Here is a 14,603-nt window from a genome sequence, read left to right as displayed (position 1 = left end):
TAGCATTCAAAATTTACAAGACACTTGATTTAATACACAAATTTTAAAATGAACTATAAAGCTTGTATATTATTGTTAAAATGTTTTAATCAAGTCTCTTGCTATAAATCATTCAAATACACTACTGATACATTTTTTAAGAAATTAAGTAAAAAAAAATATTAGTATAATATAAAAATTATTTGACTGATTTATTTATGTTGTGATATAATTCCTAGTCAACTACCTGTACACCAGTATATTATTTATTTTAATACTTTCAAAATATATATTAATTATAATATATTATATTTGTTTGTATTATGTATTATAATATGTGTATTAATTTAAATTTCTACAAAATAAATCAGCCTAAATTTAAATTCAACATTGTCATAAAAGGTCTACCTTACATTTCCATATGTTTTAATTGTATTAAATACTATTCTCAATTTATCGTGGAGCACTTCATGACAGAACATTTTCAATTCATAGAAATCTTATATAAATCACTGAAATGTTATGATAGATAAAAAAACTATCAACAAAAGTGCTAGAAAAAATATTTTTCAATGATTCTTGATATTTATTAGTAATTACTTAAATTTTACATTGCATTTAGTTTAAACTAGGTATTCTATAGGGCTCAGCCTATTAAGATAAATAAATAAATTAAATTAAAAACATTGTAGTGTATAAACTGCTATAGGTACAATATAATTTGAATAATATAAACATTAAATGATATTAAATGTTTCATTTATAAATATAAAATATATTGTGTATTGAGGTTTTAGAAATTTACAGAAAATACATTACCTAATATTAGGCATTCGAGCATGATAATGTATCATAATGTATGATAGACTACTTAATATTATCACAAGATATAAGAATATCCAATTTCTGATTGGTATTTAATAAAAATGTAGAATATATATATGTAAAACACAGTGACGTAGCCAGGATTATTTTTAGGGGTGAGTTTTTTTTTAATTTTTTTTTTTTTGTAATAAAATGTAATAAAAGGATTTCACACTCGTCTAGTTATAAAGAACATTTTTGGCTATTATTCTCTGCAGCCCACTATAGACTCGCGCAGCCATAGTATCTATATCCATGCTGTAAACCAGGGTTAAAGACACACATAAATATATATTTCTTAGACCGTGCTGTAAACACAAGGTAATAATAAAATAATTTAAAGATTGTTATCACCAGTGCAGTAGATAACGCAAATTCCATATGATGATGCATAGAGTAATACTATATATATTACTCTATGTGATGGTATTGTGTACCTAAATATTATCTGTTCGAGTGAAATGTAAATTAATTTAAGCAGATGGAAAATGTCATAAGAATGAATTAAGATGGATACATCCACCTTAGTATGAATCAATCATGATATGACATATGATAAGAAGTATGCACTATTTAAGATAAAGTTTATCATAAACCGTGTAAATGTGTGAACATGATAATATGGTATAACAAAATACATTTTACCACGACCATATGATTGTATTCCTATGTTATAAACATATTTTTTTATATAAATACGGGTGAGAGGGAGGTTTTAACACTCAAAACACTCTTCCTGGCTATGCCACTGGTAAGACATGTAGAATAACATGCACATTTGAAAGAGACGTATTTCTATAATCGGTTAAAACTGACAAATGCGATTTATTTAATAGACGTTTATAAATTCGGACAAATACGAATTTGGGTTTTTACTTTTCTTTTTTTCACTCACCAGGTGTCAAAGATTATCGATCACTACACGAAGAGACGCTTACAGGCCTTGAGCGTTCCTGAAAGGCGGGTTGAAACAGCCAAGCAGCAGGTGCAGACCGTTGTGTTGAATTTTTATCAAACGAACGTTACGTAAAAATTAGCTTCGAAATAGAATAACGGTGATTTCCAACTCTAACAACTCGAATGGCCGTTCGGCATTTGGAAGGCACGGGAACGAAAAATATTAGGTTAAGTAGCCAACGATGTTTTTTACTTTTCAATTTTTATTCTTCTAGTTACGGACACGCGCATGTCGAACTGCCACAGACAAAAAGAGATTTGACGACGGGACACGAATGCGAGAGGACGGTGGGTGGTGCCACCGATTGTGTGCAGCGTTGCCGATTTCATGGCACATCGGACCACCTGTAGTGCCGAGCACAGTGTTTCCTCAACATATGGATCGCTAAAGATTTTTGACGGTATTCTCGTCGTTCCACCGTATATCGGTATACTGCACACTTGACGTCTACCACGCACGTTTCTGTACATTATATGCGGTCTACCGCAAACCTGTCATCTGCTGCGCATTTATATATATTTTAGGTCAGCGTTTCTTGAATTATCATTTAGTTTATTGTAACTGTGAAAATTGTTTAATGATGACATAATAATATCATATTATTACATTATACTTAATATTATTGTATATTTTATAAAATAAAAGAGACATTTCGAGGGGGTTACAACTCATAGATAGCCCCCCCCCCCTATAATGGCTATGTCACTGTATGACATCTTGTTGCGTATTATTTTTCGAGGTTTTTCATGAATGTGATTAGAACCCTTGTATTTATGTACCTCTTAAATTTGAATTTTCACTATTTACTGCATGTTATACGAGTAATTGTGGGCGTTAAATTTTTAATAAATCACCGTCAAGTAATAAACGTTTGTCCCTTTTATTACTATCAATAATTTTAATGTGCAGTATAAAAATATAAAAAGTAATTACGTTTTAACCACTAAATGGTTATTCGCTAACGGACAATTTTTCAGTTGTGCAACAGTGGCGCAACAGTTTGATCATAGCCGCGTTCACATATGCAACTAAACTATTCTGTCACACTATGATACGAGTACATAGGATGTAATCGCGAAGTCGAACAATTTGTGACAAAACACGAACTAATTAGTTGGCCAAACTGATGAATTGCTCATTTTAATATATTACCTTGGAAGTCACTTATGCGATTAAATTGTATATTTTACAAACGGTACACGGCTTAAATTATACCTTTTTAACATTGATAAAAAACTTGGGTGCAGTTCACACATTTTTAGCATAGATATCAATTTGAACACAGTTTAAATTATAACTTTTCAACATAGACAACAATTTTCGTGTGGTTAAAAAAAAAGGCATTTGAGAGTAGTTTATGTATGGCTGTTCTTCAATCAATGTATAGCGGGATAAATTCCAGGTATGTCGCGAGATATATTAAATCAGTGTTTCTCAACCTTTTTTATGTTACCGCCCCCTTGAGCAGGAATCAATTCTTTAACGCCCCCCTATGTGAAAATTCTATAATTAATGGTATGGGCTGAGAGTTAGGAAAGAAGTTATTTGGAAAATTTGAAAAAAAATTTGAATAATTATTTCATAACTAATGTTTTCATTTATGTTTTATTTTTCATATTTTTTTAATTATAGTACTAGTAAATTAATTAAATTAAACATTTGAAAAAAACTTAATAATTTATCAATTTTATTTTATAGTAATAAATACATTTTTTAGTTTATTTAGAAAAAATATTACTTTTAAAATCAAATAAAAAATATTGCTTTTATTTTTTTTTGTAGATATTATTTACCCATGTATTTTTGAAGTAATTTTTTTTTTAAAAAACACATTTTTAACAGACTGAATATTACGAATATAATAACAAAAACTAATACAACATGCGCGGGTCAAATCTAACGGTTTACTAAAAGGTTGGTTAATATAGGTACTTACCTATAATAAAATACAATGCCCATGCACAATCGCTAAAATAATAAACGTAATAAATTTATCAATAATGAAAGATAGGTATGTTATTGTGCATTGCTCAACATATAGTACCTATTAGTAACTAATAGTTATTATATGGATTATCAAGTATGAATTATTTTTAGGTCACACTATGTACAACGTTTTTGCATGAACACACTTGCCGCCCTCTGCCTCCCAAAACTAGTTCACCGCCTTCCTACCGTCTAAAAATAATTCAATGCCCCCTAGTGATACTTCACCGCCCACTGGGGGGGGACGATATCGCCCCCGTTGAGAACCACTGTATTAAATAATACAAAATATAAATTTATATTTGATCTACCTAATGAAACATATTAAATTATGAATGGTTATGAAAATGAACATTGAAGGGGAAAAGAAACAAAGGATGAACAAAAAAGAGATAGATATAATTGAAAATGATTGAGGGCTTTAATAATAAAATTACTACATAATTTTTATTTTATTTTGTTGGTATACGAGAATGGTCTGGAATATTTACGGACTATCGTTATTGGGGAAAACTATTTTGTAGGTAAAAAAGGAAATAAGGGAATAGATTTATAGAATTAAAAAAAAAAAAAAAAATGAGTAGCTATTCAATATTTTTATGTTCCTATTACCTGTATATATTTGGTACCTCAACTAGAATAAAATAGGAGTAGGCACTAGTTAATAGGTTGAAGCGTCTAAAAATGTTTGTTTACGCCAATGGATAAGACAAAAATGTGAAACCTCCCCCGCGGATATGACCAAATATTCGCCTATGATCTTGATAACTGATAACTTTAAAAAACGATTGACCGATTAAAACTAATATTATTTAATAAATGAATCGTAATCGAATTACGTAATTACGTAATTACATCGTAAATTAATCGATTATGGCCCACAATAAAATTACGTAAATTAATGTTTAATTCACTCCTTATTTGTTTTTTGTTCACAATAGTTTACTTATGGCCAATAAGTATAGTAAATATACAACACACTAAAATGGTCAATAAACTGTATATTATTAAAAAATTTTATCTCAAGATATAGCTATAATTTTTCAACTAAATACTGTTATTGAAATATCATTAATCATTAATCATTAAAATTAGTTATGATTACAAATAAACACATTTAATCGTAATCAACATTATGATAACATTATTAATTTAATCATTAAAAATAATTTGATATTGTGATTATTGATTACATTCATTTCTTATAATTAATAGTTAAAAATTATAATCGTAATCTAAAATCTGTAATCAGATTATGATTTGCCCAACACTGCACGACACTTTACATTCGTTCATCAGAAAAATTCACAATTTCATTCATTTTAAAGGGCCCATTTGACTATGCAATGATATATGATAATAAACAATAATAAAATTAAAATAAACTTTTAACTCAAGTGTGTTTGAGCGTATGTATTGCGAATAACGTGGACGTAGATGTTCGCGGAGGAACTATCGATTATCTGTATTTAAACTGTCGTTGACGCGTACCTATTTTAAATAAGCAGCGTTGATAGTATTCGAAAATATAAACTTTAAATAAATAAAATTATATTTTATACTTTTTTTTCCATCTTATATTTTATTACATTTACTTTGTACTCAATTAATATTTCTGTTTATCATATAAACACTAATTGTTTTTTTTTGTATTTCGTACATATGTAAATATATTTAATTGTACACTTGCTCTCTAGAGCGTAATATAAAAACTTATAATAGTAATAATAATAAAAATAAATATAATATAGTAATGTCCAGCTATATTACAGTTTATAAACTATAATCAATTATTATTATATTATTAATAATAACGGTACTTTACTTCTTTTAATTCTTTGAAAAATAGTCCGTATAAACTGGATTGCAAGAAATTAATATGATTATAATATTTTCCATTATACTGTAAAATATTCTTAGAAAATATAAATTAAATAATAAATAATATTGTAAACGTCAAATAAATAGTATAATTTCCTTGATAAATTTACTTACAGATAAAAAATGATAACCTAAATAAACCGAAAAAATTAATCTTTAAAAATTAGGTTCGGGTTTTGGTTAGGTTTTTTAAATATTTGAAAATATGGTTTTGGTTGAGGTTCTGGTTCACAATTAGCAAAAGGTTCCCGGTTCTATAACCGGTTACTTTCGGTCAGGTTAACCACTCTTATATTATGATGCAAATAATGTATACTAGTAAATATACAGAGTGTTTCTGAAACTGATGAGGTCACTAGTATATGAATACTCAATGTTATGGTCCAATAAAGATTTTTTTTAATTTTTTCTTTCTATATTCAAAAACTTTATTTATTCAAATCACTTTTCGAATATTATCTTAAATGTAAATATAAATACTCTAATTATATTTTTTGCAAAATTCTCATATAAATCGAGACGTCACACAGTGGGATGATTCCAATATTTAGCTAGCCAAAAATTCCATTATTTAAACATACATAATCGTACATTTTATTGTTAACTATTTTTCATTTGAACATTTTGTGGATAAATTTAAAAATTTAGATCAATAAGTTGAATATCAAATAAAATAGAGCGGTTTGTTTAGAAATATTTACCTTTTTATTGAATGATTTTGATTTTTACGCGAAATATGTTAATTAATTTTATCTAGTCAGAATAGTAAAAAAAAAAAAATACTTTTTTTTATGTTAATTTACATAGAAGTATGACAAAAAAAAACTAAACTAAAACTTAAACTAAACAAAAACTCTTTAAAAGCGTAAAAATGATGGGAAACTTGGTATTTTTCTGTTAAATATTGTATTGATATTGTAAACAGGTGTGGGGAAAATTTTTTTGTCATACTTAAAAGTATTTTTTTATTATTCTGACTGAATAAAATGAATCAACATATTTCGCGTAGAAATCAGAATTATTCAATAAAAAGGTAAATATTTCTAAAAAAATCACTCTATTTCCCTTGGTATTCAACTTATTGATATACACTTTTAAATTTATCCAAAAAATGTTCGAATGAAAAATAGTTAACAATACAATTTAAGATTTTGTAGCTTTTAAAAATGGCACTTTTGACCAGCTAAATATTGGAATCATCCCACTGTGAGTCACTCCGTTTATGTGCTTGTCGTGAATTTTTTACGTTCGAGACGCCGACTTAATTAGTAAGATGTGCGATAAATTCAAAATTGAAAATAAAAGTATAATGTTAAATTTATAATAAGACGATTGTCTTATTATGTCAATATAATTATTTTATTATGATATTTAAAGACTGGGATTTCAGTCATAAATAATTAATTTCTTTTACCTCTAAATTATGTCAATACAAATAAAAGTTCCAAATTTTATTATTAAAACACATGATTTTAATTTAATTAAAAAAAAAAAAACTCTATTAATGTTAATTTTATTACTATTTCATAACTTTTTGTAATGTGCGACTCTAGTGTGAAAAATGCACAACAACGCAAAAACAGTGTATTATCTCGATTCGAATGAGAATTTTGCAAAAAATACAACTAGAATGATTATTTTTACACTTAAGATAATATTCTGAAAATAATTTGAATAAACCAAGATTTAGAGGATAAAGTATAAATTTAAAAAAACCTTCATTGGGCCATCATCAATTACGTACTCATTTATTTGTGACCTAATCCGTTTCAGAAACACGCTGCGTACAAACTAAAACATTAATAATATTCGTCCTTGGGTTTGCGTAACACGCAAAAGTTGACATACTGGTAACCGTGACGTGAATCGTTAGTTTACACATAGGCGTGTTCAGACTTTGATGATCGAGGGGGCACAACAATTTTTAAATTATGAGACTTATATTTTTATTTATTTTTAGACATAAATAATAAAAATACATTTAAAACTCAAATAAAAATACGCACATTTTACTACTGTACTATATTGAACTGTAACTATCGGTAGGTAATGAGTACAGATCACATTACTTTTTTTTTATCCTGACACGGTTTTGTTGGAGGCAAATTCCGCGGGGGGGGTCAGTGGCCCACCCGGCCCCTCCCGTAAACACGCCTATGAGTTTACATAATTATTGTTTTTCAGTACTTCAACTTTAACGCGTTACGCATCTTAAATGGTAACAATTTGGTAGTATCTAATTGTATTACAAGATTCAAAAGTCGCGTGTAGTGACAAATTCACTTGACAGTTAATTTTTCCAACCGATCGACCTCAGTAATTCGTTAACGAATAAGTAAAACTAATAACGATTATAGTTAATATTCTTGGACAACGGTGAATTCTATGGTGAGAATACCATTGGACGATGTTGTTTCACAATAATTGCACTTCAGAAGGAATAATCTAAGCGTGTAAAATTATTCTTGCTTTCGCTGCAGTGTGAGCTGAATGAGATACCTGTCATTTCGAGTTTGACGTTTTTTCGACTGGTCGGTATGGTAGCGTAATCATTACACTACAAATCGTAGCGTTATACTTTTACTGTACGTACGCGTGGTCGTAGATTACCGTACTATGTTGACCGCAGTTAAGGTATACGTGCGGGTACGTATGACAATCTGACGTATCGGTTACCTTACCGTAACGTAGTAATAATAATAATAATAATACGGTAATCTGAGAGTACGCGGTAAAAGTTCAACGTCGAAACCGAAGCCAAGATAAATGTTACACACCGACCCGACCAGCGGATCTTCGACGGACGTTTTCACGCAAGCGTTTTGTGTTTGTTCGTCGTTATTCCTTTCAAAAGCGAATTCACCGGGTACTATCGATGGAATGGAAAAATCGTCTTTCACGCGCGCGCACTTCACTCGCGAAGTTCGTAAATGCCGCGGGACACTACCGACTCGTTCCGGCATCGTGCGTTGGCGCGTCTGGTGCGAGGACCGGCTTCACTGCCAGTCGGGCACCCTGTCGGCGGCCGTGTAGTACGGATCGGCCGGTTTTCGTAAACGCGACGCCATGCTGTACTGCGGCGCGTTGGAGAACCGTGAACCGCTTTGGCCCGGCAAGTACCTGTTGGGCGCGGGCGTGCCCCTTCGGTACTTCGGGTCCAGCCGTCCCAGTATCACGGGCCTGGGCGTCTGCGTCTTGACCAAGTCGACCGGCACCGCCGGGTACTGATTCGGTCCCGGAGTGGCGCCCAGTTTGGCGCTGCGTTTCGATTTCTCGTTCAGGCCCGTGATAGAGAACTTCGGAGCGCTCGGCATGTCCGGCAACTGGTTGCCGATCGTGGTGGCCAGTGAATACGCGTTCGGCGCAGGTATGCGAGTGGTCTTGCGCCGATCAGTCCGTTTCAACCTGTGCGCAACGGAAGTATTATATCGTTGTTTAGTTATTTTAGCTTTGAACGCGTGTTTCGTCAATTAACAATAATTTGAATAAAATTGTTTTTATCGCATTACATATGCGATCTCTAACATTTCCGTTATTTTAATTTATTTTCATGTGTGATTTCATACAAACTTTACTTTTTCGTCCGTTTTGTATTGAATTAATTTTAACCTTGACGATTAGAACAATAATATATACTATAAATGAAAACAATATGTACTAATTAATTACGAATATTAAGTATGCGAGGAAAAGTGAAAAATATGTATTATAAAATCGGTATTGTTTTTAAAAGAATTACATTTTAAGTCTTAAACACATTTCTTATTAGATTTTAAATAACTAGTTATTCTGATAAACCAGAATATAACTATAGTAATCACTAGAAGTTTATAGCACTAAAAAGTACTGAAATAAATGCTGATTTATGATTCAAAAAATCTTAAGTAAGCGCTATAACACGCCATAAAAACAAAAAATAAAAACTATTTATTTAAAAATCTGTTTATTGTATTCTTTTGTTGATAGTTAAAATATAATATTTAATAATTATTTATGAAATAATAATTATATAAAAATGAAACAGATATACGAAGATTTTTTTATTATACATTTTTAAAAATTTGAATTTAAACTAAGAGACTAATGGTGCAATTACCGGAATGGTTAGAAATGTCAAAATGTAGGACCTTAATATTTACCGGCATTAAGGGATCTTTACCCATCCAAAAAGTCTATTTCCATATCACAAAGTAAATATCGAAATTCTAATAAAATTTTGTTATGAAATTAGAAAAAATATCACGAAATACGGATTATTATGTTAGTAATAACTAGGGTATAGTTCTGAATGAAAATTGCTTTTTCTGAATGTTCGAAAAATACAAAATTAATTTCAAATCATGAAGGAATTGAAAAAGGTAGTTATGAAGTTCTCACCCATGTCTTAATTCTAAGCATAGCTGAAAAATTACGCTCAAACATTACAGAGCTAACTGGTACAGTGAGTGCTACTTGTAACATTTTGTCTAAATTCGGTATAAATTGCTGTTGTATAAGTATATAATATATACAGTGGCGTATATATGGGGGGGGGGGGGCTGAGGGTTCCATCCCCCCCCACACACACACACAAAAAAAATATTTGAAAACGTCAAATTTTAAACATATCAGTAATACAATAATTTTAGTTTGTTTATTCAATAAAGTATTAATGTATAATGAAAAAAAAATATATATATATATATATATATATACAAAAATATTAATATCGTTAATAATTAAATTGTAATCGGATAATAATAATAATCGACCACACAGCACACACACACACATGGTATATAATTTGGGGAAATTATCGGTCGATAAGAATATCTTAGTCTGTGACTGTCACGTCTTGTTAGTTGTCAGTATGCACTATGCATCTATTCGCAACATAAAGTAATATAAAATACGATTAATACTTTTAATTTAGTTATTAATTATTATTTAGTATTTAAACAATAAGTTGATAAAGATTATTTTATACTAATTTATAAAATTATTTCACTATTAGGTATGATCCCCCCCCCCTTAAATTAAGTTTCTAAATACGCCAATGAATATATATAATATTATAAGAAAAATGTTCTCAATATTTGAAATGTAGGTACGATGTATACTTAAAAAAATGTTTCTTAAAATTTGGCAAACATTTTTGAGAGGAATTACTGGTTATCAGAAGGGCTAAGCCCCCCCCCCCCCCGGATATCCGCTAATGTTTTAAAAATATTTAAATCCAGTCTTTAGTTATAATTTATAACATTTATCTAATAATAAAACAAAACTATCAAGAAACTATGTAGAAAACTATAGTTATAATATTACTTAGTATAATATGTTTATGGTTGTGTTTTTATTTTTCCATCGAGTTATATTTTATAGTTATCGAACTATTAGGTACTATTAAGTATTAGGTATTCAATAAATAGCATGGTGAAGTAATGTAGCCATATAAAGGTGATTTTGTGTGACCATAGGAAATATATACTCTTTAGTCTTAGCTCTAAATTCTTAATACCCATCAGCACTACCAATGACACTAGATTTATTTACTAATAATTTAAAATTATAAAGAACCAAAGAGTATTTAATAAAAATATACTAGGTTGTAAAAATAAAAATAAATTAATAACTGTTTGAATACTTTCATAATAAAAGTAATAAAATAATTGCACTCTAATACTTTACTCAAGTAATTTACAAATTACTTGCGTAGACAGTTTGTTGCATGCGCTTAATTTTTATTAACAGTGTCTAACTTTTAGTAACAATAAGTTGAATTTTAATATTATATTATTATTATATACATATATATATATATAATAATATATATATTATTATATATTTATATTATTGTGAAAAATTTGAATTATAGGGCCTTTCTTTAAACGTGTTACTAGGGTTTCGGGTGGCTTAGTTGCATCACTGTTTGAAACTTATGAAAAATATCAAATAAATTGAATCTAATAATGCATATATAAGTGAAAAAATTAAAAATTAAACAAATAGCACAATAGCTGGAGAAATAGCATTATAAAACTAAAATTGTAGATTATAAATCCTTGTTACGTAAAATCAGGCATGTCAAACTCAAAGCATCAAGTGGATCCAGTATATTGAATATTGACTACTCGAGCCGCACATAAACACTTAACGAAAGAATAAATATTTTATATTATTATATGTAAGCATACAGGATCATCAAAAAAACTTATTCAATTAAAGTTTATCAGAAGATAAGACATAATAACGTTTACCAAATATGCCATTCCCTAAGAATCTAAATTGATTGTGACACGAAATTAATATTTTATAATTTTTTTTTACTGTTCATTTTTTATTTTGTCCATTAATATTGGTGGCTGTGGACCACAAAAAATTAGCCCATGTGACATGCCATGGGTAAGACGAATGTACAACTTAATGTGTTAACTGTTGAGAATGTAACATTTGTGTTAGTAGCAGTACGCGCGCATTTATCTGTTATTATTATACTGACCCCATAGAGTACATCGGCATCGCGGGTGTGATTAACGGCAGACAGGGCACGACGTCGTACGTTGTGGGACCTGGGATACGCTGCGTCCGCCGTACGTGGTCCTTAGCCCCCAACGAAATGCCGGTAACGGTGACGGGTCCGCGACGGGTCACGTCGCCTACCGCGTACTTGGGCCCGGGGATCTTGGCCGCCGGTTTCGGCTGTAGCAGCTGGCCCAATGAAAAGGCGGGCGCCCTTTTCAACCTCAAGTCCGCATCCTCGTAGCCAAAGGCGTTCGGGACGCCGTACTTCGGTCCCGGTGATCGGTACATTGTAGTCATGTCCGATAATGAACGTGCCAGTCGCCGCGCCGCAGTTGCCCTAGCAATGGTATCCTGTTGCGCGAGTGAGCGACGGCAGCGTTGTTCGTGTGTTCGGGGCCCAACACGTGAGAAAGATATTACTTAGGTGTTGACGCGTTCGGCTTCCGGACGACTGCGATGCGTGTTCAGAAAAGATGTGTGTTGATTAAATCCAACCACCTAGTCGGAAAAATCTCAATAGCGACGTCGGTTATCGACGCAAAGGTTAGAATAGTTCAAAAATATTTTAAATATAATGTATAATGCACTGTATTCGCAGATATTACAATATATCTCGTAGCGGTGCAACAAATCTGTTTGTAAATTCAACCATGGTAACCGATACGATGTGACGATGTAATATATTATTATTGCCTACAGTTAGCAAAACTATTTAATGTAGCCAGGTTAGAGGATGCCGTTACAGTTATGTATGTAATAAAATGGTAATGGTTGTGGTAATAAAACATGCTGGGTCGCATATCGTTGGCCAGTAATCAGTATATAGGTTAAAGTCTGGTACATATAAAACAGCCCGTTAACGTTTGGGATTGTTAGAAAATGGCACTCGTTGGGACCACATTCTCGAATATACTGTGATTTTGTCAAATACGAATATTGTTTTTTTAAATTTTTCATTACATGCTTCCCATTAACACCGATTGATTTATGGAAATAAATAAATATACATAAATAAAAAGTTCACATAACCGAAGATATATTACATTAAAATCAACTTAACCATCGAATACAAATTTGTAAATTAACGAAGAAATTCACAACAAAGCATTAATTTTAATTGAAGACATGTGCTTGATAATTACCAATAAAGAATTAATATAATTATAAATGAAAATGCCTAACACCCAATGCATGACGCATTTAATTAAGAGTTGAAATGGTATTTATACTTATTTCTGATTGAATTTTGTTACAAAATTGTGTTTTAAAATTTTATAGATAAGAATCTGATACGATTTTGTTAAACTGTACACTTTTTGTAATTATTCGTTACTGTAAAATTTAAAAACTGCTACATAGCACGTTATTCTTGTCTTTCAAATACTGAAATAACTATTGACGTATATTATTTATATTGATTACATAAACATACAGTGATCATTGCTTATTGAACTCACTTCCCTATTGAAATTAAAATAGATTGTTACAATTTGCATGTATACTAACAAAGTAGCACCGGATTGCCAAAATAAAGGTGTGACAACATTTTATTATGATACCCACCCACCAATGGGTACATTTATGTGAGTGTTAAAGACCCCTCTCCCCCCAAAAACAATTGCTAGCCCCTAATAATTCAGAAAGATGTCAATCAAAACTGTAGTATAGGCCTGACAGGTTAAAAATTGCAATCTTCCAACTTTGCAACTCAAATTGCTCATAACTGTTGAATTTAATTAATTTTAAATTGCAGTTATGTTATATTTTAATTTTTTAATTAATAGTTACATATAAATTTATTTATTAATTTCAAATTAGGGTACGGGCAAATTAGTTGTCAATTCAATTTATGATTAAATATTATTTAGGTACATACCTACTAAAATATTTTATAATTTAACTTTCACAAAAGATACAGAGAATATTATTACTGAATCAAATTAATTCATTACATGACTTCTAAGAAACAAAGTTTTATTTCTTAAAGCAAATGCAGCAATTTGAAACACAAATATTTAGGTATAGGATGAGAATAGTAGATTCAAACAAATCAACGTTAACAAATAAATTAAGTATTATAAATATTATTACATTTTTTAGTAGTAGTATTGATTAAATATACATAGATAGCCCATAGCTATACGCAATATGGAAACACGTAAATTAGTACGGATTATGTGACAATAGATAGCGTTGGTAAATACTAAATTGTACACAATACACAAACCGGTAGAATAAAAATAAACTGCGATAAGAAGAATTCCAAGAATATAAATTAAATTGAATATTGTTATTTACTAAATCCATTGATTAAATATACATGTATATTTAATCAATGCTAAATCTGAATGGCTAATCATATAATGTTATTTTATTTTCGAATATTATGTTTTCTCATGTTACTACTCTGATAATTGCTGAATAAAGTTAAGTT

At 30.1% G+C, this 14,603-nt stretch overlaps 1 protein-coding gene across 1 annotated transcript; it reads right to left on the bottom strand.

Moving 5' to 3' along the window:
• Positions 1–8,664: 8,664 nt before the first annotated feature.
• On the bottom strand, positions 8,665–12,466 carry LOC112691710 (outer dense fiber protein 3-like protein 2). The gene is made up of 2 exons (XM_025566083.1): positions 12,147–12,466; positions 8,665–9,073 (listed from the first exon to the last, which is right to left on the bottom strand). The coding sequence occupies exons 1-2, from the start codon at positions 12,464–12,466 to the stop codon at positions 8,665–8,667; spliced, it is 729 nt and encodes a 242-aa protein (XP_025421868.1).
• Between the last annotated feature and the right edge of the window lie 2,137 nt (positions 12,467–14,603).

The sequence above is a fragment of the Sipha flava genome, unplaced genomic scaffold, assembly GCF_003268045.1.
Source record: "Sipha flava isolate LNK unplaced genomic scaffold, YSA_version1 66_pilon_pilon, whole genome shotgun sequence".
NCBI lineage: Eukaryota > Metazoa > Arthropoda > Insecta > Hemiptera > Aphididae > Sipha > Sipha flava.
Note: the sequence above shows the minus strand (reverse complement) of the source record. Positions and strands in the feature narration are given on the sequence as shown.

Bases quoted from the DNA above. Each gene is read 5' to 3' on its own strand.
- LOC112691710 (XM_025566083.1), bottom strand. From the start codon at position 12,466: ATGACTACAATGTACCGATCACCGGGACCGAAGTACGGCGTCCCGAAC. The intron at 9,074-12,146 runs GTCAGTATAATA...CGTTGCGCACAG, and splicing joins ATGCCGATGTACTCTATGGG to GTTGAAACGGACTGATCGGC.